The sequence below is a fragment of the Chlorocebus sabaeus genome, chromosome 1 (genome assembly GCF_047675955.1).
Source record: "Chlorocebus sabaeus isolate Y175 chromosome 1, mChlSab1.0.hap1, whole genome shotgun sequence".
NCBI classification, from domain to species: Eukaryota; Metazoa; Chordata; class Mammalia; order Primates; family Cercopithecidae; genus Chlorocebus; species Chlorocebus sabaeus.
This window is the reverse complement of record NC_132904.1, coordinates 99,843,530-99,867,062: the sequence shown is the minus strand read 5'-3', so window position 1 is coordinate 99,867,062 and position 23,533 is coordinate 99,843,530. Positions and strand designations below refer to the sequence as shown.

At 37.7% G+C, this 23,533-nt stretch overlaps 1 protein-coding gene across 3 annotated transcripts in view; it reads right to left on the bottom strand.

The window, feature by feature from the left end:
- Positions 1-23,533, bottom strand: part of DYNC2H1 (dynein cytoplasmic 2 heavy chain 1) — a 370,568-nt gene that overhangs the window by 101,048 nt on the left and 245,987 nt on the right. For all 3 annotated transcript variants that reach the window (XM_073020665.1, XM_073020669.1, XM_008020676.3), the window contains one exon: positions 23,325-23,441. In XM_073020665.1, coding sequence (XP_072876766.1) covers positions 23,325-23,441 — 117 coding nt within the window. The remainder of the gene's footprint in view (positions 1-23,324; positions 23,442-23,533) is intronic.

Sequence of the window (23,533 nt, the reverse complement as noted above, 5' to 3'; positions counted from 1 at the left end):
ATCTCTACCAAAAATTCAAAAGATTAGCCAGGCTGGTGCCGTGCACCTGTGGTCCCAGCTACTAGAGAGGCTGAGGTTGGAAGGACTGCTTGAGCCTGAGAGGCAGAGGTTCCAGTGAGCTGAGATCACACCACTGTACTCCAGCCTGGGTGACAGAGGGAGACTCCATCTCAAAAAAACAAAAAAAATTCCTCATCACGTAACCTCCAAAAAAAAAAGTCTTCCCTGACTTTCCTGTCAGCAGAATTAATCATTCCCTCTTCTGGGCTCCCAAAGAAGATTGTAATACCTGTTCTCTTTTTTATGTGTGTATTGGTATCATCTTTAGCATAATTTCTAGTGTAAATCACTAGCATCTAATATAGTACCTATTGCATAGTAGTCCCTCAACAGATATTTAATAAATAAATGAACAAATGAGAAAACAAATGACTAGAGAGGGAAGAGGTTATTATGTTCTTTACCCATGAGAAACCTAAGAAAAACTTCAGAAGTGATTCAGACCAGTCCAAAGGTAGTGAGTTATCGCGACTGTTTAGTCAGTTACAGAAATGATTCAGCTAAATTCCTGTAAATACTTAATGGGAAAAGATTAGAACCTGTATGACTCGCTGCTCTTTACTTTCATCATAAATTGACTTATTTTTGCTAAAGTGTAATTATTCTATTAAGTTTAGCTAGTAATTAACTATAACCTGATAAAAATGATGACAAACTCTAAAACTAAAATGTAGCCTTAAGTTCTTTCATTGGAATCATTTATATGTATAAACTTTAAAATTCTCCCCCAAATAAGAGAATTCCTTTTTATTCAAGTGCCAGATCTTAACTTGCCTAGTTTAAAACATAACTTTTATGGAAATTATTATTTAGGTTATATATTGGTACTAGAAATACAGAAGGGGAAATCAGTAACAACTGAGAGGGCTTCTGGAACACGCTGGAACATTACTTGGTTTTTACCGGTTAAGCATAGCTAGGAGATTCCAGGAGAAGGAAAGAGCATTTAGAAAGTCCTCACAGCATCTGTCACAGTTTGTTCATGCAACAATAAGATCTGCTTTACTATAGAAGCAGCTTAGGAGTAAGGCTGGCTACAGAACCAAGTTATGGAGGAGGAAAAAAAGATTTTCCTTAGAAAAACAAACGTTATATTAATAAAGGATGATTTGAAAGGAAGTAAGAGTCAAAATTTGGAGTTTTCTGCCTTAGTCAACAAGGAATAGAAGCCTCCATCATGGTAATGGCTTTGGGAAGAAAACAGGAGGGGGAAAATTATAGCAGAATGAAGAGGAAAATATTTGATAAATTTTGGCTATTATGAATGTAATATAAAAATTTTGGAAAACTTTATTTTACAAACAAATTAAAATGGAGTTTTAAAAGTTACCCTGGTTTATACACAAAATGGAAAACTATCTCCCACTTCCAAATCTTGTGTTTGACAAAATGATACTGAACACAGAAGATGGCACAACAGGAGTCGGAAACATCTGGAAGAAAGAAAGTGTTGGGGCACTTGTAAGTGGGAGGAGAGAACATGGTAACTGCCATGGCTGGGGCAAACCAGACTAGAGAGAGATTTTGGTTGCAAACTTTTCTTTTCACATTGTCTTGATTGCATCATTATCCACTGTGTCACTATTTCAGAGCTAAAAAAGAGCAATATCAACAACTAGACATAGGCAGCAGCGAACCTAATATACCATAGCACGCAATCCAGCTGGATTCCTTTGAGTTACCAGGAATAGGTGGAAAGGTTGGCTTTAAAGCATCAAACAGAATAGATGCAAACAAAAACAAAAACATACACTTGAACATATTATGAGTGCAAGAAGGAGAAGAGACAGAGAAGGTCACAGAAAATCTGTTTCACAAAATAATAGCTGAAAACTTCCCAAGTCTTAATATCAGAGACAAAGAATACTCTGAAGGAAAGAAATAGTCACTGTAAAAGAAATAAGAATCAGGTTAATTTTTTCAATAAAAGACCAATGAGTATTATTTTCTAAGAGTTATAGGAAAACAATTGGAAAGCTAAAAATTGATCTGCAGCTATACTATCAGTCTACTAGAGAAACGTGAAGATGAAATGAAGATATTGTCAGATGTAAGAATCCTTAGAAATGTTTATTGCACAAAGAGAAACATTTTAAAATAATATTTTGGAATTGCCTTGGAATTAGAGGTTACTCTCTCTGAGCCAGACACCACTGATTGTTATTATTTCAGTGAGATGCAAATGTAAGCATTATAAGCAATCTCTAAACGATATTTGATTTTAACCTCCTGAAATTAAAAACCTAAAGTATCTAAGCAGTCCCAGCCATCACAGTGGCCTGAAAATCTACTCTCTATTTGCAGCCTCCCAAGGGCTTACCCTAATTAGCTCATTTTGAGTAAGTGAATTGATTTCTCTTTAAACAAATGGTAAGAGCTCTTTTCTTAATCAGAGCAAAGTAAGGCAGCCAGTCCTACAATGTTCGAACTCAGAGCAGAGAACTTTAAATATATATGATAAATTATCACAAGAAAATGAAAGAGCAAAGTGACTTCTAGCATGCCACTAATAAATAAGGCTCATAAATATGCTCTGTTGCCTGTGTGAAATGAAGGGATTTGGGAGACAGTAGGGTAAAATCGGGACAGAGATGTACAATTCTCAATGACAATTATAAATATTTGGATCAAATTTTTTTTTAAAAGTTTATGCTCAGTATTAATGGAGTTAAAATAACTTTTTGGACTGCATGTGCACATCTTTGCAAGAAAATGTAAAAAGCAGCCTTCAGCCTGGCATGGTGGCTCACACCTGTAATCCCATTACTTTGGGAGGCCAAGGCTGGAGGAATCACATGAGGCCAGGAGTTCGAGACCAGCTGGGCCAACATGGTGAAACCCTGTTTCTACTAAAAATACAAAAATTAGCCAAGTGTGGTGGCACATGCCTGTAATCCCAGCTAACTGGAAGGCTGAGGCATGAGAATCTCTTGAACCCAGGAGGTGGAGGATGTAATGAGCTGAGATTTTGCCACTGCACTCCAGCCTGGGCAACAGAGCTAGACTGTCTCAAAAGAAGCAATCTTCACCCTATGTAAATGTAAAAAGTAACTTCGAATTCTATAAAAGTAACTCTTCCACCAAGATATGGAGAAGAAAAAATTATTTGTATTTCGCATATTCATACTAGAATTAAATGTATAAGAATGTAGAAGATTAGTTTCATTTTTAATTTAGACATTTAAAAACAGGATTATATAACTAAATGGTTAGTTTTCCACCAATATCTATAAGTATAATCAAAAGACTAAAAAGTACTTATTTAATAAGAATATTACATTTTAGTAAATATTATGTACGATAGTCTGATCTCTCTTATACGATGTTACTTTATTGAAAATAAACTAAAAAATACAATTGAGTGCTTCAAAAACAGACTAGGACAAGCACAAAAAAAGAGTCTCTGAACTTGAAGTCAGGTCTTTTGAAATAACCCAGTCCAAGAAAAATAAGAGGAAAAAAAGAATGAAGAAAGCCTATGGGTCTTATGGTACACCATTAAGTGAAAAAATATTTGCACTACATGAGTGCAAAAGGGAGAAGAGACAGAGAATGTCACAGAAAATCTATTTCACAAAATAATAGCTGAAAACTTCCCAAGTCTTGGGAGAGATATGAATATCCAGAACCAAGAAACTCAAAAGGTCCCAGTTATATTCAACCCCAAAAGTTCCACATTTCAATAAAACTATCAAAAGTCAAGGACAAAGATAGAATTCTAAAAGCTGCAAGAGAAAAATTTGAAGTCACATATAAGGGAATCCCCACTAGACAGTCATACTTCACAGCAGAAACCTTGCAGGTCAGCAGAGAATAGGATGAGAAAGTACTGAGAAGAAAAAAAAAAAAATTCAGTCAACAATGTAATATCCAGCAAAAGCTATCCTCCAGAAATGAAGGAGAAATAAAGACCTTTCCAGATAATTAAAAGCTGAGGTAATTCGTCACTACTAGAGTGGCCTAACAAAAAACGATCATAAAAGCACATGAAAGTATAAAACCCACCAGTAGATGTTAATTTATAACAAACTAAGAATACTGAATTGCTCTAATCATGCTATGTAAATCTTTCAATTCTTTAGTATGAAGATTTAAAGTCAAAATGGTGAAAAAAACAGCAGCTACAAATAGTGGCTAAGGAACCCATCATACACAAAGATGTATATCAAGATAACAAAAACACAAATGGGAGAGAGAAAGGCATGTAGTAGTATTATGCAACCAAAGTTACGTTATCAGTTTAAAATACTCTATTACAACTACAGGATTCTTTATGTTAGCCCTATGGTGAAAACAAAGAAATTACAACAGATACACAAATAAGAAAAAAAAAGTAAACAAGGCTTGGCAACACTGAAACAACCAAACCAGATTTAAACAAGAGAAGAAAAGACCAAAGATCTAAAAAAAACCAGAAAACATTTAGCAAAATGGCTGAAGTCCTTACATATTGATAACCTTAAATATTAATGGATTAAATTCTCTGTATTAGTTTGTTCTCACATTGCTACAAGGAAATACCTGAGACTGGGTAATTTACAAAGAAAAGAGTTTTAATTGACATGCATCTCTGCCTGGCTCGGGAGGCCTCAGGAAATTTACAATCATGACCAAAGGCACCTCTTCACAGGACAGCAGGAGAGAGAATGAGTGCCAGCAGGGGAAATGCCAGATGCTTATAAAACCATCAGATCATATGAGAACTCACTCACTATCATCAGAACAGCATGGGGAAACCTGCTCCCATTATTCAATTGCCTCCAACTGGGTCCCTCAAATAACACGTGGGGATTATGGGGATTACAATTCAAGATGAGATTTGTGTAAAGACACTGCCAAACCATATCATTCTGTCCCTGGCCCCTCCAAAATCTCATGTCCTCACATTTCAAAACACAATCATGCCTTCTCAACAGTCCCCCAAAGTCTTAAGTCATTCCAGCATTACCCAAAAGTCCAAGACCAAAGTCTCATGTGAGACAAGGCAAATCCCTTCTGCCTATGAGCATTTAAAACCAAAAGCAAGTTAGTTACTTCCTAGATACAATGGGGGTACAGACATTGGCTAATATACCCATTGTAAATGGGAGAAATTGGCCAAAACAAAGGGGTTATAGGCCCCATGCAAGTCCAAAATCCAATAGGGCAGTCATTAAAATTCCAAAACGATCTCCTTTGACTTCATGTCTCAAATCTAAGCCATGCTGCTGCAAGAGACAGACTCCCATGGCCCTGGGCAGCTCTGCCTCTGTGGTTTTGCAGGGTACAACTCCCCTCTCCTGGCTGCTTTCACAGCTGTTTTTCTGTGTCTGTGGCTTTTCCAGAAGCATGGTGCAAGCTGTTGGTGGATCGACCATTCTGGGGTCTGGAGGATGGTGGCCTTTTTTTCACAGCTCCACTAGGCAGTGCCCCAGTAGGGACTCTCTGTGGGGGCTAGGACCCCATATTTCCCTTCTACACTGCCCTAGCAGAGGATCTCCCTGAGAGCTCCAATCCTATAGCAGACTTCTTCCTGAACATCCATCTATTATCATATAGCCTCTGAAATCTAGGCAGAGGTTTCCAAACCTCAATTCTTTTTTTTCTGTGCACCCACAGGCCCAAACCATGTGGAAGCTGCCAAGGCTTGTGGCTTGCACCCTCTGAAGCAACAGTCTGAGCTGTACCTTAACCCCTTTTAGCCACGCTGGAGCAGGTGGAATGCAGGGCACCAAATCTCAATGCTGCACACAGCAGGGGGGCCCTAGACCTGGCCCAAAAAACCATTTGTCTTTCCTAGGCCTCCGGGTCTATGATGGGAGGGGCTGCCATGAAGGTCTCTCTGACATGCCCTGGAGATATTTTCCCCATTGTCTTGGCAATTAGTGTTTGGTTCTTCATTATACAACTTTCCATAGCTGGCTTGAATTTCTCCCCAGAAAATGAGTTTTTGTTTTCTATTGTATCGTCAGATTGCAAATGTTCCAGACTTTTATGCTCTGCTTCCTCTTGAATCCTTTGCTGTTTAGAAATTTCTCCTGCCACATACCCTAAATCATCTCCCTCAAGTTCAAAGTTCCACAGTTCTCTAGGGCAGGGGCAAAAAGCCACCAGTCTCTTTACTAAAGCAGAGCCAGAGTGACATTTGCTTCAGTTCCCAAAAAGTTTTTCATCTCCATCTGAGACCACCTCAGCCTGGACTTCATTGTCCATATCACTATGAGCATTTTGGTCAAAGTCATTCAACAAGTCTCTAGGAAGGTCCAAACTTTCCCACATGTTCCTGTCTTCTGAGTCCTCCAAACTGTTCCAACCTCCGCCCATTACCCAGTTCCAAAGTTGCTTCCACGTTCTTGGGTATCTTATAGCAATGCTCCACTCCTGGTACCAATTTACTGTACTAGTCTGTTCTCACTATGCTATGAGAAAACACCTTAGACTGGGTAATATATAAAGAAAAGAGAGAGAGTAAGTGCCAGCAGGGGAAATGCCAGAAGCTTATAAAACCATCAGCTCTCATGAGAACTCGCTTGCTATTATGAGAATAGCATGAGAAAACCAACCCCATGATTCAATTACCTGTCACTGGGTCCCTCCCATGACACACAGGGATTATGGGGATTACAATTTAAGATGAGATTTGTGTGGGGACATGGTTAAACCATATCATTCTCCAATTAAAAGATATAGTGTGGCTGAATCAATAAACAAGACCCTACTATATGCTGCCTACTCATTAAAGACAAATGGACTGAAAAGAGATGGAAAAAGATATTCCTTATAAATAAAAACCAGAAGTGAACAGGAATAACCATATTATATAAAATAAAATAGATTTTTAGCCACAAATACTTTTTAAAAACTATGGAGCTCATTATATTAACGCTAAAGGAGTAAATTCAAAAAAGAGATATAACAACTGTAAATATAGATGCACCCAACAGAAGAGCACCAAAATATAAAAAGCATATATTATTAGATCTACAAGGAAACAGACACTGCAATATAGTAATAGTAGGGGATTCTAAGACCTCACTTTCAACAATGAACAGATCATCTAGACAAAAAATAAAAAACCATTGGACTAAAATTGCACCATAGACCAAATGGACCTAACATTTACAGGACATTCTATCCAACAGCTACAGAATACACATTCTTCACAACTGCCCATGCAAAATTCTCAAGGATATGTTAGGTCACAAAATAAGTCTTAAGAGATTTAGGAAGATAGAGATCATATCAAGTAACTTTTATGACCACAATCATATAAAACTAGAAATCAAGAAAAATTTAGGAAATTGTAAAAATACATGGAAACAAAACAACATGCTCCTAATAACCAATGGGTCAATGAAAATCAACAAGCATTTTTAGTTAGACTAAGAAAAAAAGAGAGAAGACTCAAAATCAGAGTCAAAAAAGAGGACATTACTACTGATATCACAGAAATACAAAACATCATAAGAGACTATTATGAGCAACTATATGCCGACAAATTGATAACAGAAAAAAGTGCATAAATTCCTAGACACATACAATTTACCCACATAAATTATCAGTTAAAAAATGGGATCAGGCATGGTCACTCATGCCTGTAATCCTAGCACTTTGGGAGGCCAAGATGGGTGGAGTGCCTGAGCTCAGGAGTTTGAGAGCAGCCTGGACAACATGGAAAAACCCCATCTCTACAAAAATTAGCCAAATATGGTGGTGCACAAATGTAGCACCAGCTACCTGGGGGGCTGAGGCATGGGGATTGCCTGAGCCCAGGAAGTCGGGGCTGCAGTGAGTCAAAATCGCACCACTGCACTCCAACCTGAGTGACAGAGCGAGGCCCTATCTCTACACACATACACACACACACACACACACGTGCACACACACAATTGAACAAACCAATAACAAGTGTGAAAACTGAATCTGTAATAGAAGCCTTCAAAGAAAAGCTCAGGACCGGATGACTTAACTGCTGTACTCTACCAAACATTTAAAGAACTAATACCAATGCTCTTCAAACTATTCCAAAAAAATAAAGAGGAAGAAACAATTCTAAACTCATTTCACAAAGCCAGCATTATTGTGATTCCAAAACCAAAGAAGGACACAGCAGAGAAAAAGCAAACTACAGGCCAATATCCCTAAAACATATAGATGTGAAAACTCTCAAAAAGATACTAGCAAACCAAATTCAAAAATACATTAAAAATATCATTCAGTATACTAAAGTGGGATTCACCCCAGAGATGAAAGGATGATTTAATATATACAAATGAATAAAAGTGACACAGGTTAAGAGAAGGACAAAAGCCACATGATCATTTCAACAGACACAAAAAAGGCATTTGACAAAATTCAACATCCCTTCCTGACAAAAAAGTATCAACAAATTGAAACAGAAGATATCTACCTCAACACAAATAAAGGCCATACTTGACAAATGCATAATAACATCATACTGAATGTTAAGATCAAGAAGAAGACAAAGGCTGGGCGTGGAGGTTCACGCCTATAATCCCAGCACTTTGGGAGGCCTAGGCAGGCAGATCACTTGAGCTTAGGAGTTCGAGACTAGCCTAGGCAACATGGTCAAACTAGAAATACAAAAATTAGCCGGGCATGGTGGTGCATACCTGTAATCCCAGCTACTGGGATGCTGAAGCATGAGAATTGCTTGAGACCAGGAGGTAGAGGTTGCAGTGAGCAAGATCGTACCACTGCACTCCAGCCAGGGCGACAGAGTGAGACCCTGTCTCAAAAAAAAAAAAAAAAAAAAGAACAAGACAAAGTTGCCCACTTTCACTACTTTTATTCAAAACAGGAATGAAAGTTCTAGCCAAAAAAACAAAATCCAAATGGGAAAGGAAGAAACCAAATTGTTCCTATTTGCTGACAACAAGATCTTACATATAGAAAACTCTAAAGTCTCCACCAAAAACTGTGAGAACTAATCAACAAATTCAGTATAGTTTCATGATACAAAAGTAACATACAAAAACCAGTAGTCTTACTATCCACTAATAGTGAGCTATCTGCAAATAAAATCAAGAAAATTTCTACTTCATGTTTGAAGGATATTTTCACTGGATATACTATTCTAGGGTAAAATATTTTTTTCATTCAGCACTTTAAATGTCATGCCACTCTCTCCTGTAAGGCTTCCACTGAAACGTCTGCTGCCAGATGTTTTGAAGCTCCATTGTATGTTGTTTCTTTTCTCTTAATGCTTTTAGGATCCTTTCTTTTTCCTTGATCTTTGGGAGTCTGATAAGTAAGTGCCTTGAGGTACTCTTCTTTCGATTAAATCTGCTTGGTATTCTACAACCTTCTTATATGTGAATATTGATATCTTTCTTTAGATTTGAGAAGCTCTCTGTTATTATCCTTCTGAATAATTTTTCTACCTCTATCTCTTTCTCTACCTCCAAGACCAATAACTTTTAGATTTGCCCTTTTCAGTCTACTTTCTAGAACCTGTAGGTGTGCCTCATTGTTTTTAATTCTTTTTTCTTTTGTCTTCTCTGACTGTATATTTTCAAATAGTCTGTCTTCAAGCTCACTTCTTGTTCAATTCTGCTTGATCAATTCTGTTATCAAAAGGCTCGAATGCATTCTTCAGTATGCCAGCTGCACTTTTCAGCGCAAGAATTTCTGCCTGATTCTTTTTAATTATTTCAATCTCTGTTAAAATTTATCTGATAGAATTCTGAGCTCCTTCTCTGTGTTATCTTGAGTTTCTCTGAGTTTTCTCAAAACAGCTATTTCGCATTCTTTGTCTGAAAGGTTCCATTTTCTGTGTCTCCAGGATTGGTCCCTGGTGTCTTAGTTAATTTGGTGAGGTCATGTTTTCCTGGATGGTGTTAATGCTTGCAGATGTTCCTTGATGTCTCGGTGTTGAAGAGTTAGGTATTTATTGTAGTTTTCTCAATCTGGGATTGCTTGTACCTTCTTAGGAAGGCTTTCCAGATATTTTAAAGGATTTGGGTGTTGTGATCTAAGCTCTATCTGCTTTAGGGTGTACTCCAAGCCCAGTCATATTGTGGTTCTTGCATCTTCATAGAGGTACCACCTTGATGGTCTTGGACTAGATCTGGAAGAATTTTCTGGATTATCAGGCAGGGACTCTTGTTCTCTTCCTTTACTCTCACCCCAATGAAAGGAACCTCTCTCTGTTCTGAGTCACCTGGAGCAGGGGGTGGTGTGATGGTGTGACACAAGCACTCCTGTGGCTACCACCACTAGTACTGCATGTGTCAGACCTGAAGCCAGCACAGCGCTAGGTCTTGCCCAAGGCCTGTAGTAACCACTCCTTGGCCATGGCCTATGTTCACTCAAGGCCCTGGGGTTTTACAATCAGCAGGTGGCAAAGTCAGCCAGGCCTGTGTCCTTCCCTTCAGGTTGGTGAGTTTCCCCAGCCGTGGGTGTGTCCAGAGGTACCGTCCGGCAGCTAGGAACTACAGTCAAAAATCTTAGAACTCTACCTGGTATTTTATTGTACTGCAGATGAGTATTGTGGCACTCAAACCACAAGATTCAGTCCTTCTACATTCTTCCCTCCCCTTTCCAAAGACAGAGGAGCCTCACTCGTGGTCACTGCCACAACAGGCTCATGAGGAGCCTCTGAGACCACCACCGATATTCCCTTAAGGCACAAAGGTTCTTCAGTCCACTTGTAGTGAATGCTGCCTGACCTGGGACTCACCCTTCAGGGCAGTGGGCTCCCCTCTGGCCCAGGGCAGCTCCAGCAATGCTATCTAAGAGCCAAGTCCTGAAATGGGGGCTCGAAGAGCCTCTTTGGTGCCCTATCTCTCTGTGGCTAAGCTACTAACTAACGTGCAAGACAATGTCCCCTTTGCATTTCTCTCTGCTTTTCTCAAGTGGAAGAAGTCTTACTCCACAACCACCACAGTCGGGAATGTGCTGAGTCTCACCTGAAGCCAGTAAGCTTCAGAATCTTACCCAAGGCCCTCAATGTAGTACACCTGGGTATTGCTGCTGGTTATGCAGCGCACAAGGGATCTTCAGTTAGCAGGTGATGAATCTTGCTAGGATTGGGTCCTTCCCTTCAAGGCAGCAGATTGCTTTCTGATGCAGTGAAAGTCTACAAACGTTGCCTGGGAGCTAGGGCCCAGAAAAAAGGCTCACAACTCTGACTGGTGCCCTATCCTGTTGTGGCTGAGCTGGTATCCAAGATGCAAGACAAAGTCCTCCCCACTTTTTCCCCTCCTCTCCTCAAGCAGAAGGAGAGTCTCTTTTGGAGATGTGAGCTGCGTATCCTGGGGTTAGGGGAGGGGTGATGCCAGCATTCCCTTAGCTGCCCCAGCAGTTGCCTCAGTAGGTCATGTGCTCCTTCCAGTCCACTGTCTCTGGGCCTAGTTCAGCAGCATTACTCACATAGGAATTGAAATCCTTGTGGCCTGGACTGCTTTTCAAGATAATTTAGAGCCTCAGAGTACTTTAGCCTGCTGTAGTGAGGTTTGCAAGAACTCAGATTCCTGCCGCTGGCATCTGTGAATCCTCTCTGGTTAGAGCTGGTTTAATTATCCTTCTATGGGTGGGTGTCAGCTATTTCGGTCCCATTTTGTTTTCTGTTATAATAGGGCAGAACTGGGTTCAGTGCCTCACAAATGCTGCGATCTCCATCTCCCCAGCACACCAAAAAGCTCTCCATGCCATGCCACTGCTGCTTGGGGACAGGGGAGGGGTGGTGTCTGCAATTCAAAGCTGTTTTTCCTACCTCTTCAATGCCTCTTTCAGCAATATGAAGTTAAAATCAGGTATTGTGAGTGCTCACCTGATTTTTAGTGCTTATAAAAGTGGTTTTTGTGTGTGCAGATAGTTGTTAAATTGGTATCCTTGCAGGGTTGGTAGGGGGAGGGTGACTGGTGGAGCCTTCTATTCTGCCATCTTGTTCCAGTCCAAAGTCAGCCAACTGGTTTTTTGACAAAGGTCCCAAGAACACACATTGGGGAAAGACAGTATTGTCAATAAACGGTGCTAGAACAATTAGATATCCACAAGGAGAATAATGAGACTAGACCCCTACCTCTCACTATACACAAAAAGAAAATCAAAATAAATTAAAGATTGCAATATAAAACCCAAACTATGAAACTACTAGAAGAAAATATGCAGGAAGAACTTCAGTACATTGGGCTGGGCAAGGATTTTTTAAACAAGACTTCCAATGCACAAGCAACAAAAGCAGAAAGAGACAAATGGGATTATATCAAACTAAAAAGCTTTTGCACAGCAAAGGAAACAATTAATAGAGTGAAGAGTTAACCTACCAAATGGGAGAAAATATCTGCAAACAATACACCTGAATAGGGGTTAATATCCAGAATGTAAAAGGAAATTACCTCAATGGTTAAAAAAAAAAAACACCCAATGTGATTCAAAAATTGGCAAAAGACCTTAGCCAGCATTTTTGAAGACACACAAATGGCCAACAGGTATATGAAACAATGTACATCATTAATCAGAGAAATGCAAATCAAAACCACAATGAGATGTTGTCTCATTCCAGTTAGAAAAGCTATTATCAAGAAGACAAAAGAAAACAAGTGTTAGTAAAGATACTGAGAAAAGGGAACACTTACATACTACTGGAGGAATTGTAAATTAGTGTAGTTATTATTTTAAAAGTATGGAGATTTCTTAAAAAACTAAAAATAGAACTACCCACACTCTCACTACTGAGTATATATCCAAAGGAAATGAAATCAGTATAAAAGACATTTGAACTCCCACGTTTATTGTAACACTACAAGAGACAAGATACAGAATTAACCTAAGTGTACAACAATGAATGGATAAAGAAAACATGGTATATATACACCATGGAATACTGTTCAGCTATAGGAAAAAAAAAAAGAATGAAATCCTGTCAGTTGTGACAACATGGAGGAACTTGGAAGATATTACATTAAGTGAAATAACCCAAACACAGAAAGTCAAATACCACATAATCTTACTCATGTGGAATCTTAGGAAAAAAGTTGGTAACATAGGAGCAGAGAGTAGAACAGCGATTACTAGAGATTGTGGAGGGGATATACAAAGGGAAGATAAAAAGAGGTTGTTCAACAAGTGCAGAGTTATAATTAGATATAAGGAATAAGTTTTGGTGTTCTATTGCCCAGCAGGGTGACTATAGCTACAGTACCCTATAGCTATCGGGTGAGTAAAGCATAGTACAAAATAGCTAGAAGAGAGGCTTTCCATATTCTCACCACAAAGAAATGATAAATGCATTCATTGACGGATATGTTAAATACCCTACTTTGATCACTATACAACATATATGTAATTTAAACATCAAATAGAACCCCCAAAATATGTACAATTACAATGTGTGGAGTATAAAGGTAACAACAAATTTTTAAAACTAAAGAAAAACCTGGGTTTCTACTTTATAAATAAGAGGGATCTAGAACTAGAAATACCATTTGACCCAGCCATCCCATTACTGGGTATATACCGAAAGGATTATAAATCATGCTACTATAAAGATACATGCACACGTATATTTATTGCAGCACTATTCACAATAGCAAAGACTAGGAATCAACCCAAATGTCCATCAGTGACAGACTGGATTAAGAAAATGTGGCACATATACACCATGGAATATTATACGGCCATAAAAAAGGATGAGTTCGTGTCCTTGGTAGGGACATGGATGCAGCTGGAAACCATCATTCTCAGCAAACTATCGCAAGAACAGAAAATCAAACACCGCATGTTCTCACTCATAGGTGGGAATTGAACAATGAGATCACTTGGACACAGGAAGGGGAACATCACATATTGGGGTCTATTGTGGGGAGGGGGGAAGAGGCAGGGGGCAGGGATAGCATTAGGAGATATACCTAATGTAAATGATGAGTTAAAGGGTGCAGCACACCAACATGGCACATGTATACATATGTAACAAACCTGCACGTTGTGCACATGTACCCTAGAACTTAAAGTATAATAATAATAATAAAACAAATTTTAAAAAAGACAAAAGTGACCTGATAAAAATGTGAGTAAGTGTCCTAGATGATTTTAAAACTTTTCATAATTACGTATAAATAATTACTTAAGATTTCCTTTCAGAATCTTTGATTTAGTGGAAAATGATGAAAAAGCATTCTAGCAATAATTATTGGAATAATGAAATATGTTTTTAAAAAAACTCATCTGATAAAGCAGTATCAGATAAAACACACCCACACTCAGACACATACAAATGTGTACATCTGAAACCCAATAAGTAATAACATTTAGCCACAACTCATATATTAATCATTCATTAAAAATGATTATTCTTCCTAGAGAAGTAATTCTTTTAGAACAATTTCATTAGTACTTGATTGAAAACTTGCTTAATATGCAATTTAATTAGGATTCTAAAATGACCCATTATATTAAACTAAGCTACATTTTTCTACAGACCTATTTTTTGTTACCTTATTAGGATAAGCTTCTCTGTTAATTACATTTTAAAAATAAATGCTGGAAAAATTATGCCACTCTTCTAAATTGTTTAGGGATCAAAGGGATATCAAATTTCAAGAACACAGAGAGATTACAGAGCAATTACATTCCTACTATTATCTTTAAAATCTGTATGAGTAATAGTTTATGTTTATTGGGCACTTAACATTGGGCTAGGCACAGTTCTAAGTGCTTTACAAGTATTAACTAATCTAGTCATTATCACAACCTATTATCCCCATTTCACAGAGCAGTCAGCTAGGCAAAGCAAGTAAATAAAATGGGCAGAATTACATCTGTAAGTGGCAGATATGGAATTTTAAACCAACCAGTGAAGTTTCATACTCCATGCTTTACGACATTAAACTGCATTAAGAATGAATGGTGGCCAGGCGCGGTGGCTCACGCCTGTAATCCCAGCACTTTGGGAGGCCGAGGCGGGCGGATCACGAGGTCAGGAGATACAGACCATCCTGGCTAACACGGTGAAACCCCGTCTCTACTAAATTAAAAAAAAAAAAATACAAAAAATTAGCCAGGCATGGTGGCGGGCGTCTGTAGTCCCAGCTACTCGGGAGGCTGAGGCAAGAGAATGGCGTGAACCCGGGAGGCGGAGCTGGCAGTGAGCTGAGATTGCGCCACTGTACTCTAGCCTGGGCAACAGAGCAAGACTCCATCTCAAAAAAAAAGAATGAATGGTAAAAATATCTCATTTCTGTTCTAACATTTTATATTATCTTACCAATAAGATTTTATAAAAAATAATGATAAACTATATTAAACTAAAAATTATATGAAAAACATTTTTTCTTATTAAAGGTTCATTTACAAATAAACCTTGATTTGAGTCCTGATCCTTTTTGCTTTATTTTCTAGTGTTTTACTTTAAAATGCATGAATATAATAGACTACAAAGACTTTAACCTTGACTCTCTTGCTTTCTCTCTCACACACGTGACACACACATTCATATATGCTCAAGAAATTGGCATTTGCCCTGTAAATGCCTGACATACTGCTTTACTTCTGTATTGAAAAGTGACTGTTACATTCAATCCAACAAGACATTAAGGAAATGTCCCATCCAAAAGATGAAACCCAGAGTTGCATCATTTCTTCCAAATCCATCATTTTTGTTGTACCACCTAAGGAGACACTGGCTATTCAATTGTCCTTGGTTCCATGACTACATTTTACAGAAAAGGAAGTTTAAACATGTTTAATGCTTATACAATTTTAAATATTCTTCTCTCTTAAGATATAAATTCTATTCCCAGTTCTATTGCCCTGCATTCAAAACTACTTCACAAAAAAGGGGCATTTGTTCTTATCTGTGTCTATTAAAGATGGTTGAACTAGTTTATGGTGCACAAAAGCTACAGATTAATCCAAAATGCATAAGCTCTACTTCTTCCTTTAGTTTCAACCAATCTGAACATAGCTCAAACACATAAAGCCAAAGATAATACAGGTTTTAAAAATTGCAAAATATAATTTCTTTGCATGTTCAAACCTTTTGAAGGGGAAAGAGGGTAAAATTTCCCTGTACAATAAAGAATTATAGTGCTATATCTACTTAGCTTTGCCATCTCAGTTCTCTCCTTTGGCTATTCAACAAGGTTGAAGGTTAGAAACAACCCAGATATAAACAATGAGCTAAACTGACACCTTTTCCCAGTTTCAATCTGATCAAAAAATGTATTTTGGACCCTTGCCTGAATATAAGTACTTACAGTATTCTTGTGAGTTCCTATCTTATTCAGCCCAACAGGAATTAAAGTTACAATTTCTGGGCTTCACATAATTTATTTTTAGAAATCTCCAGCAACCTTCTATTACTAATTTAATTACAAAAGGCCAATACACATTTCTTTTATTTTTTTCCTGAGATGGAGTTTCGCTCTTGTTGCCCAGGCTGGAGTGCAGTGGTACGATCTCAGCTCACCGTGACCTCTGCCTCCCGGGTTCAAGCGCTTCTCCTGCCTCAGCCCCCTGAGTAGCTGGGATGACAGGCATGTGCCACCATGCCCAGCTAATTTTGTATTTTTAGTAGAGACGGGGTTTCTCCATGATGGTCAGGCTGGTCTCGAACTCCCAGTCTCAAATCATCTGCCTGCCTCGGCCTCCCAAAGTGCTGGGATTACAGGCATGAGCCACCGTGCCCGGGCACCAATGCACATTTCTAACTTACCAGTGTAAAATATTCTACAAATTAGAAAAGAAGAAGAAATCAATAATTATTTTATTAAAAGTCATGAGTCATCCCCGGCCTGCAGTAGAAGGAGAGATGCCAGGTTGCTAGGCAGTAGTCTGACTTGCTTCTGCCTGTTCCTGAAGTGAGAGGCACTGCTCCTCCCCTGCAGTGCCTGTGGATGGAATTCCGGGCTCCACCTCACTACTGAAGTAACAAGAGGGCACGCCCTCCCTCTCACAGAGGGCTCTGTGGAGACTGTGGGGAGGAGGCAGTGATGGTTGTGGTGATGGTAAAGTCCTGTCACGTAAGACACAAGCGAGGCAGACCAGAATAGCACTGCAGAGATTGTATAAATTAAATTGATGGTGGAACCGCAGCCTATAGAAGTGAATCAAGACATGCATTCTGAACTTAAATAGGTTGACTACCTACTTAAAAAAAAAAAAAAAAGATTTAAATAGGAACCATAATCTTACAAATATTTAAAATGTTCAGGATATAGCACAAAGTTATTCATTATACCAAGAACCAGTAAAACTTCAATTTAAATTTAAAAAGAAAGATTATCAACAGAGGCAAACAACAACATGACACAGAAGTTGGGATTACTGAACAAAGACTGTAAAGCAGCCATCATAAAAATGTACCAAGGATCAATTATAAAACTATTCAAACAAATAAACTCAGGAATAAAATACCAGCCCTTTAAAAAAATTATAAACAAAAGGAAACTGTTTCTCACTAAAGCCTCCTATCTCCTTTATTTTGTCAGTGCAACCCCTCTGTTTTATCTAGCCCTTTTGCTCATAATTTATTCAGATTCTTAAATTCTTAGAATCTACTGAAGTTGTTAATATTTTGAACTTTTAAAAGTCAAATGTATGTACTGAGTTAGATTCTTTACACATATTGTTAATAGCATAAACATGTAAAATGTTAACATTTTAGTAAAATTGTACTGTATCTTTGGTTTTCTTTAGTCATTTCCTTTTCATCATTCTCCACCAAGTATCTAGAATAGCCAGACATTTGCATATTTTTTATTAATGGCATTTTCTTGCTTGCCTTATGGAGCTTCAAGGTCCTCATATGGAAAAAAGACTCCCATTACATTGGGAAGTCATCATGCTATCTGTCATGAGTTTTTGTGAGTCCTTCCTTGGCTTCATGAAAATAAAACAATGTCTACTGTTAAAATAAGCCTAGCTGGTCTTTACCTTTTATATAATAGTGTTTTTTTCCCTTAAACATAAAGCAGCAGAGAATGCATGCTAAATCAGCTACAATAACATTTTGGGATGCCTTAAATTATTAGCCACAATCAGTAATGTAGACTTAATTTATGTTTTCCAATCCCTTTAATCACTAGAAACATTTCAGGATCTCCATATTCCAGTTTCAACATGATGGTAGTTTTTTCTAATGATCCCCAACAGGAAAACTCTAAAATTCTAACTGTTAAAAGGTACACAGATTAATTCCGTATCTATCACTATTTCCCTTAAAGGAGCTTAAGTTTGGGAAAGAACAAACTCAGAAAATATTTTTTTTTGGAGTAAGAGTGTGTCTTGTGGCAAGATTTTAAATTGAGTATTAATCAAAACCCCTAATAGCAATTTTGAAATTGCTAAATTCTAGAATGTTTAGAGCAGCTGGATAAACATTCTCTCTCAGTTGAAATAACACACTAGTAGATCTCTCCAGCTCACTTATAAACATATCCTAAACTGATTTTCTCATAAACTCATAGTTCTAGTTAAGAAAAAAAGCAGTGGAGAGAAAAGAGAAGCTGAGTTTTGGAGAAAATTACTTCAAAACAATTATTCTTGCACATTTACCTCTGATGTGTTAAGAAAAACAGGTTGGAACAGTTTCTTGGAACTGTAGTATTACTAAGGCATCTCGTGCAAAATAACAGGATAAAAATCAAGCTAAACCTGGACCAGCTGTCAGTGTACGTAAATGAAATGCCTATTATATCATTTATTATTTATTTATTTGTTTGTTTATTTATTTATTTATTTTGAGACAGAGTCTTGCTCTGTCACCCAGGCTGGAGTGCAGTGGTGCAATCTTGGCTCACTGCAACCTTCCTCTCCTGGGTTCAGGTGATTCTCCTGCCTCAGCCTCCCAAGTAGCTGGGACTATAGGAGTGTACCACCATGCCTGGCTAATTTTTGTATTTTTAATAGAGATGGGGGTTTCACCATGTTGGCCAGGTTGTTCTTGAACTCCTGACTTCAGGTGATCCTCCCACTTCGGCCTCCCAAAGTGCTGGGATTACAGGTGTGAGCCACTGTGCCTGGCCACCTATTAAATCATTTAAAGAGTAGATATACAAAGATTAAATTGGGAACAAGGATGTTTGGCAACTTTGTAGCACTCTATTTTGTCAACTAAGCCAAGTCAAAGAAAACAAAGGGACAGAAAGATGAAACAATTAATTGAATTGGTTTGAAATGTGACATTGTTTTACAACAGTTGTAAAAAGTGGGAAGAATATTTCATATATCCTGATTGAGCCAATAATTAAAAACAAACACAGAAACCAAATAATCTTGTAAATGCTGGAACAATGGAATTCTATGTGGCCAGAAGCAAGGACAGAAAAGCATGGCAAGATTAAACTTCAGTGGTTTCACATTGAGAGAAATAGTTACATCAAGATTCCATATCTAAAAAAAAAAAAAAAAATTACATATTTAAGAAGCAGGGGCGTCTATATTTATTACTGATCCCTCATTTAGCAAAAATCATTGTTTTTGTTTTCCTAAATGGTTTAAGAGCTTTAATTAATTTTTCAGCATCTTCAGCTACTTCCTCTACTGAATCTTTCTCATTAGCCTAAAACCAACCTAATACTTAGTTTCCCTAAGAAAAAAGTCACACTGGGCCCTGTATTTCGCTATTCTCCTTTATAGCACATTTAAAAAAAGAATTGTCTAGATACATTGACTCTACTTCCTCATCTCATATTTCTAGTTAGCCTTTAAATCTAACTTCTAGTCTCCTTATTCCACCTAAACTTTTCTTGTCAAGGTCACCAGCGACAACTTTTATTCTGAAAATCCAATGGTTCATTCTGTTCTCATTTTGTTTAACCTCTCAGAAGCTATTTGGCCTAGTTAACAATTTCATTCCTAACTAAAGATTCCTCAAGGTTTCTATGATAACACAGTCCTCTGTTCTTTTTTTGGCTTTTTTGTTTTTGTTTGTTTCCCTCACTGATACTCCAGCCACTCTTTTTCTGATAATAACTCTACATTTTGGCATTACTCAAGGGCGTCAACTGCTCTTCATCTGCTCTGCCACTGTAATATAAGCTGCCATCAGCTCTTACCTGGACTACTGCAAGAGTCTCCTGAATGTTCTCCTTACTTTCTCACCATCTTCTACACAACAGCTTTCTTCAAAAACTTTCTGAAGAAAGTTCTACCTGTAACTTTACCTATAACTTTCATGGTTTTCCACTGGACTTGGAATAAAATTCCTTCCCCTGTCTTAATCTGCTCTGGTTGCTATAACAAAACACGATAAACTAGGTAGCTTATAAACCAAAGAAATGTATTTCTTACAGTTCTGGAATCTGAGAAGTCTGAGATCAAGACGTCACAGATTCTGTGTTTGGTGAGCACCTGCTTCCTGATTCAGAGATGACTGTCTTTTTGATGTGTCCTCACGTGCAGGAAGGGGTAAGGGATCTCTCTGGAACCTCTTTAATAAGGGCACTAATCCCATTTGTGAGGGCTCTATTCTTATGACCTAATCATACCTCCCAAAGGCCCCATCTACAAATACCATCACTTTGAGAGTTAAGACTTCAACATACGAATTTCAAGAGGGAAACAAACATTCAGATCATAGCATCCCCTTACCTCATCTACTCTATCCTTTAGTCTCTATACTCCAATCACACTGACATCCTTTCAGTTTTATTGAATGCGCCAAGCATTTTCTCTTCTCAGGGAATGTGTGTATGCTGTCACCTTGGCTTAAAGTAGTCTTCCCCTCACCTCTGTCTGGCTAGCTTCTCATTGCTCATATCTTGGATTCAATTTCACTTCTCAAACAAGATACTCCCTAACTATCCAGGCCAAAATAGGTCTTCTCCCTTATTATAACAGCACTTGTGCTTTCCATCCACAGCATCTGCAATAATTTGTAATTATTTACTTGCTTCATCTTTTAATATCTCTCTTATGAACTAACTGTAAACTCCACAAGGTAGGTACCATGACTGTTCTGTCCACAAGTTTCTCTAGTTAGTCCCTAGCATAAAAATCACTGAAACACATTATGTACTCATTAAAATATTTGAATGAACAACTGACCAATAATATGATTATATAAATAAAAATAATTTGCTTGAAAAAGGGTAAAACGAATGGTCATGTATTATAAATGATGATTCATAATAAAAGTACCTTCAATAAATGTTAAATGAATAGTTAAAAGAGGGTGCTTACATATGCCAGACACTATTATAAAAGCTTTACATATATTAATGCATTTAATCCTCATGAGTAATATCACTGCCGGTGATGAGAGTAAGTAATGATAGTAAGTACTATCACTATACCCATTTTACAGAAAACTCAAGTAAGTTTCCTAAGTTATACAATTAGAAAGTTCTGGAGCTGAAATTTGAACCCCACCAGTCTGGTTCTAGAAGTCACATTTTTATCTCTGTTACATAAGTCATGAGAATTCAAAATACTTAACTGCATTATTAATTAGCATTCAAAATCATAATTTTTAGGGAAATCATAATTTGATTATGAAATTATGATTTCCCCTAAAATAAAATTATGATTTTTGAATGCTAATTCAAAACCCAGATTCTATCCTGTTTCCTTTGTATGTAGGAATCAGGTAATTAGGGGGTCTGTTGTGGCAGAAATCCAACATCAGAGAACTAGTAATGGGCTATATCTACATTCCAAATGAGGGTTTGGGCTGGGCGTGGTGGTTCACGCCTGTAATCCCAGCACTATGGGAGGCTGAGGCAGGTGGACCACCTGAGGTCAGGAGTTTGAGACCAGCCTGGCTAATATGCTGAAAATGCATCTCTACTAAAAATATAAAAATTAGCTGGTTGCAGTAGCATGCGCCTGTAGTCTTAGCTACTTGGGTGGCTGAGGCAGGAGAATCGCTTGAACCGGGGAGGCGGAGGCTGCAGTGAGCAGAGACCGTGCCACTGCCTTCCAAACTTGGTGACAGAGTGAGATTCCATCTCAAAAAACAAAAAACAAAAACAAAAACAAAAAAAAAGAAAAGAAAAGAAGAAGAAAAAAAAAGAAAATGAGGGTTTGGGGAACGGCAGAGAATACATTGAGTTTCTTATCTTGAGTTGGGTCATAGGAGGCGAATAATCTACATATAAGCCTTTGAAGTCATTCATATAGTCTTCTTTATGTAATAATCGAAAAAAGTTTTCTCAGAATGACGAAGAAGGTATGTATGTGTGCTGGCAGTGAGGGAGAGAGACTAGCAATAAAATCAGATGTGCCTGATGAAGAGAAGCAGGTAGTGCAAGGAAGTCTAAACGACACATCCAAGTAAATTTCGCACAGATGGAAGAGTCAGCTGTGGGAACTTTAAGAAGTGCTAAAATTTCAAAGAATGTAGTTCAAAGAAAAGTGACTTAGTAGAAGACTGCACACTTATCAGTATGAGCTGTTCTTTGTACTTCATTAATGATCACTAAAGCTACAAAATCACATGACCGGATTTCTTATAAAAAACAGATATATAAGTTGAACTTTAAGGTTAAATCGAATTTGGAATAAAAACAACATGGACAGTACAAATTTAGAAGTAGGCAGAGAAAAATTATAGGGGACTAAGGTGCCAAAACTATAGAGTGAACTCTAATCTTCCCCCAAACTCTGGAAATTGAGTCAAACAAGTTAACTGTATTTCACGGAGAAGGAAACTTTCCAACGAATACCTGGATTATGTCTCCAAAATGTAAGATGAGATCTTTGCAATAATTAAGGTTACTTTTGCCATTGGTTTTCTGTTTAGTAAGAGGTAAACTTAGTCAATTATGCAAATAATTCCATTTCCATATTATTACTAAGTAAAAACTGAAAATAATCATACATTATTCTCAGAATAAATAGCTATATTACATAATAATATATATACATATGAATACCTACATGGTTGTATATGTATATACATTTTAAGAACTGCATGAATTGGGAAAATCACTAGAAAATACAAAACTGCCAATGTCATTGAAAAAAAGTTGGAAACTGGGCTCAGAAACTGTTACAAGAAGCATAGTCCTAAGAGGAAGAAAATTATCAAACATCGAGACAAGGAATGAACTGCTAAAGGGGATAACTGAAATTATGTGAATTTGATTACTTAAAGATAAGGAAAGATCAATTTCATAAAAGAGAGAGTAAAGAATACTAACTTTGATGTGCACTGGTATGGAGAAAGGAGGTCCTGGGCCATGACTTCACAGTTAGGAACCTGTTCAATGTGATTACTTGTATGACTCAGGCAGAAATGGGGAGCACATGGTTAGGATGCTGGAAAAAATGACAGGGAGAAAAAAGCAAAAGAATCGGAAGAATATTCCACTACTAACCTGGTTTAGTTTCTTCCAGAGATTGAGGACAGGAGAAAGTTCATTAGACCAGATTTCTCTATCAAATTTGGAACCAGCTGTTATGGATCTGCCCAAAATCCTCAACTGTGAAATAACCTGAATGAAGAAAATAATAAGTATCAACAAATAAAAATAACTTCAGTCAAACGGGAAAAAAGAGCATAGGTACAAAAACAGACATATTTTGT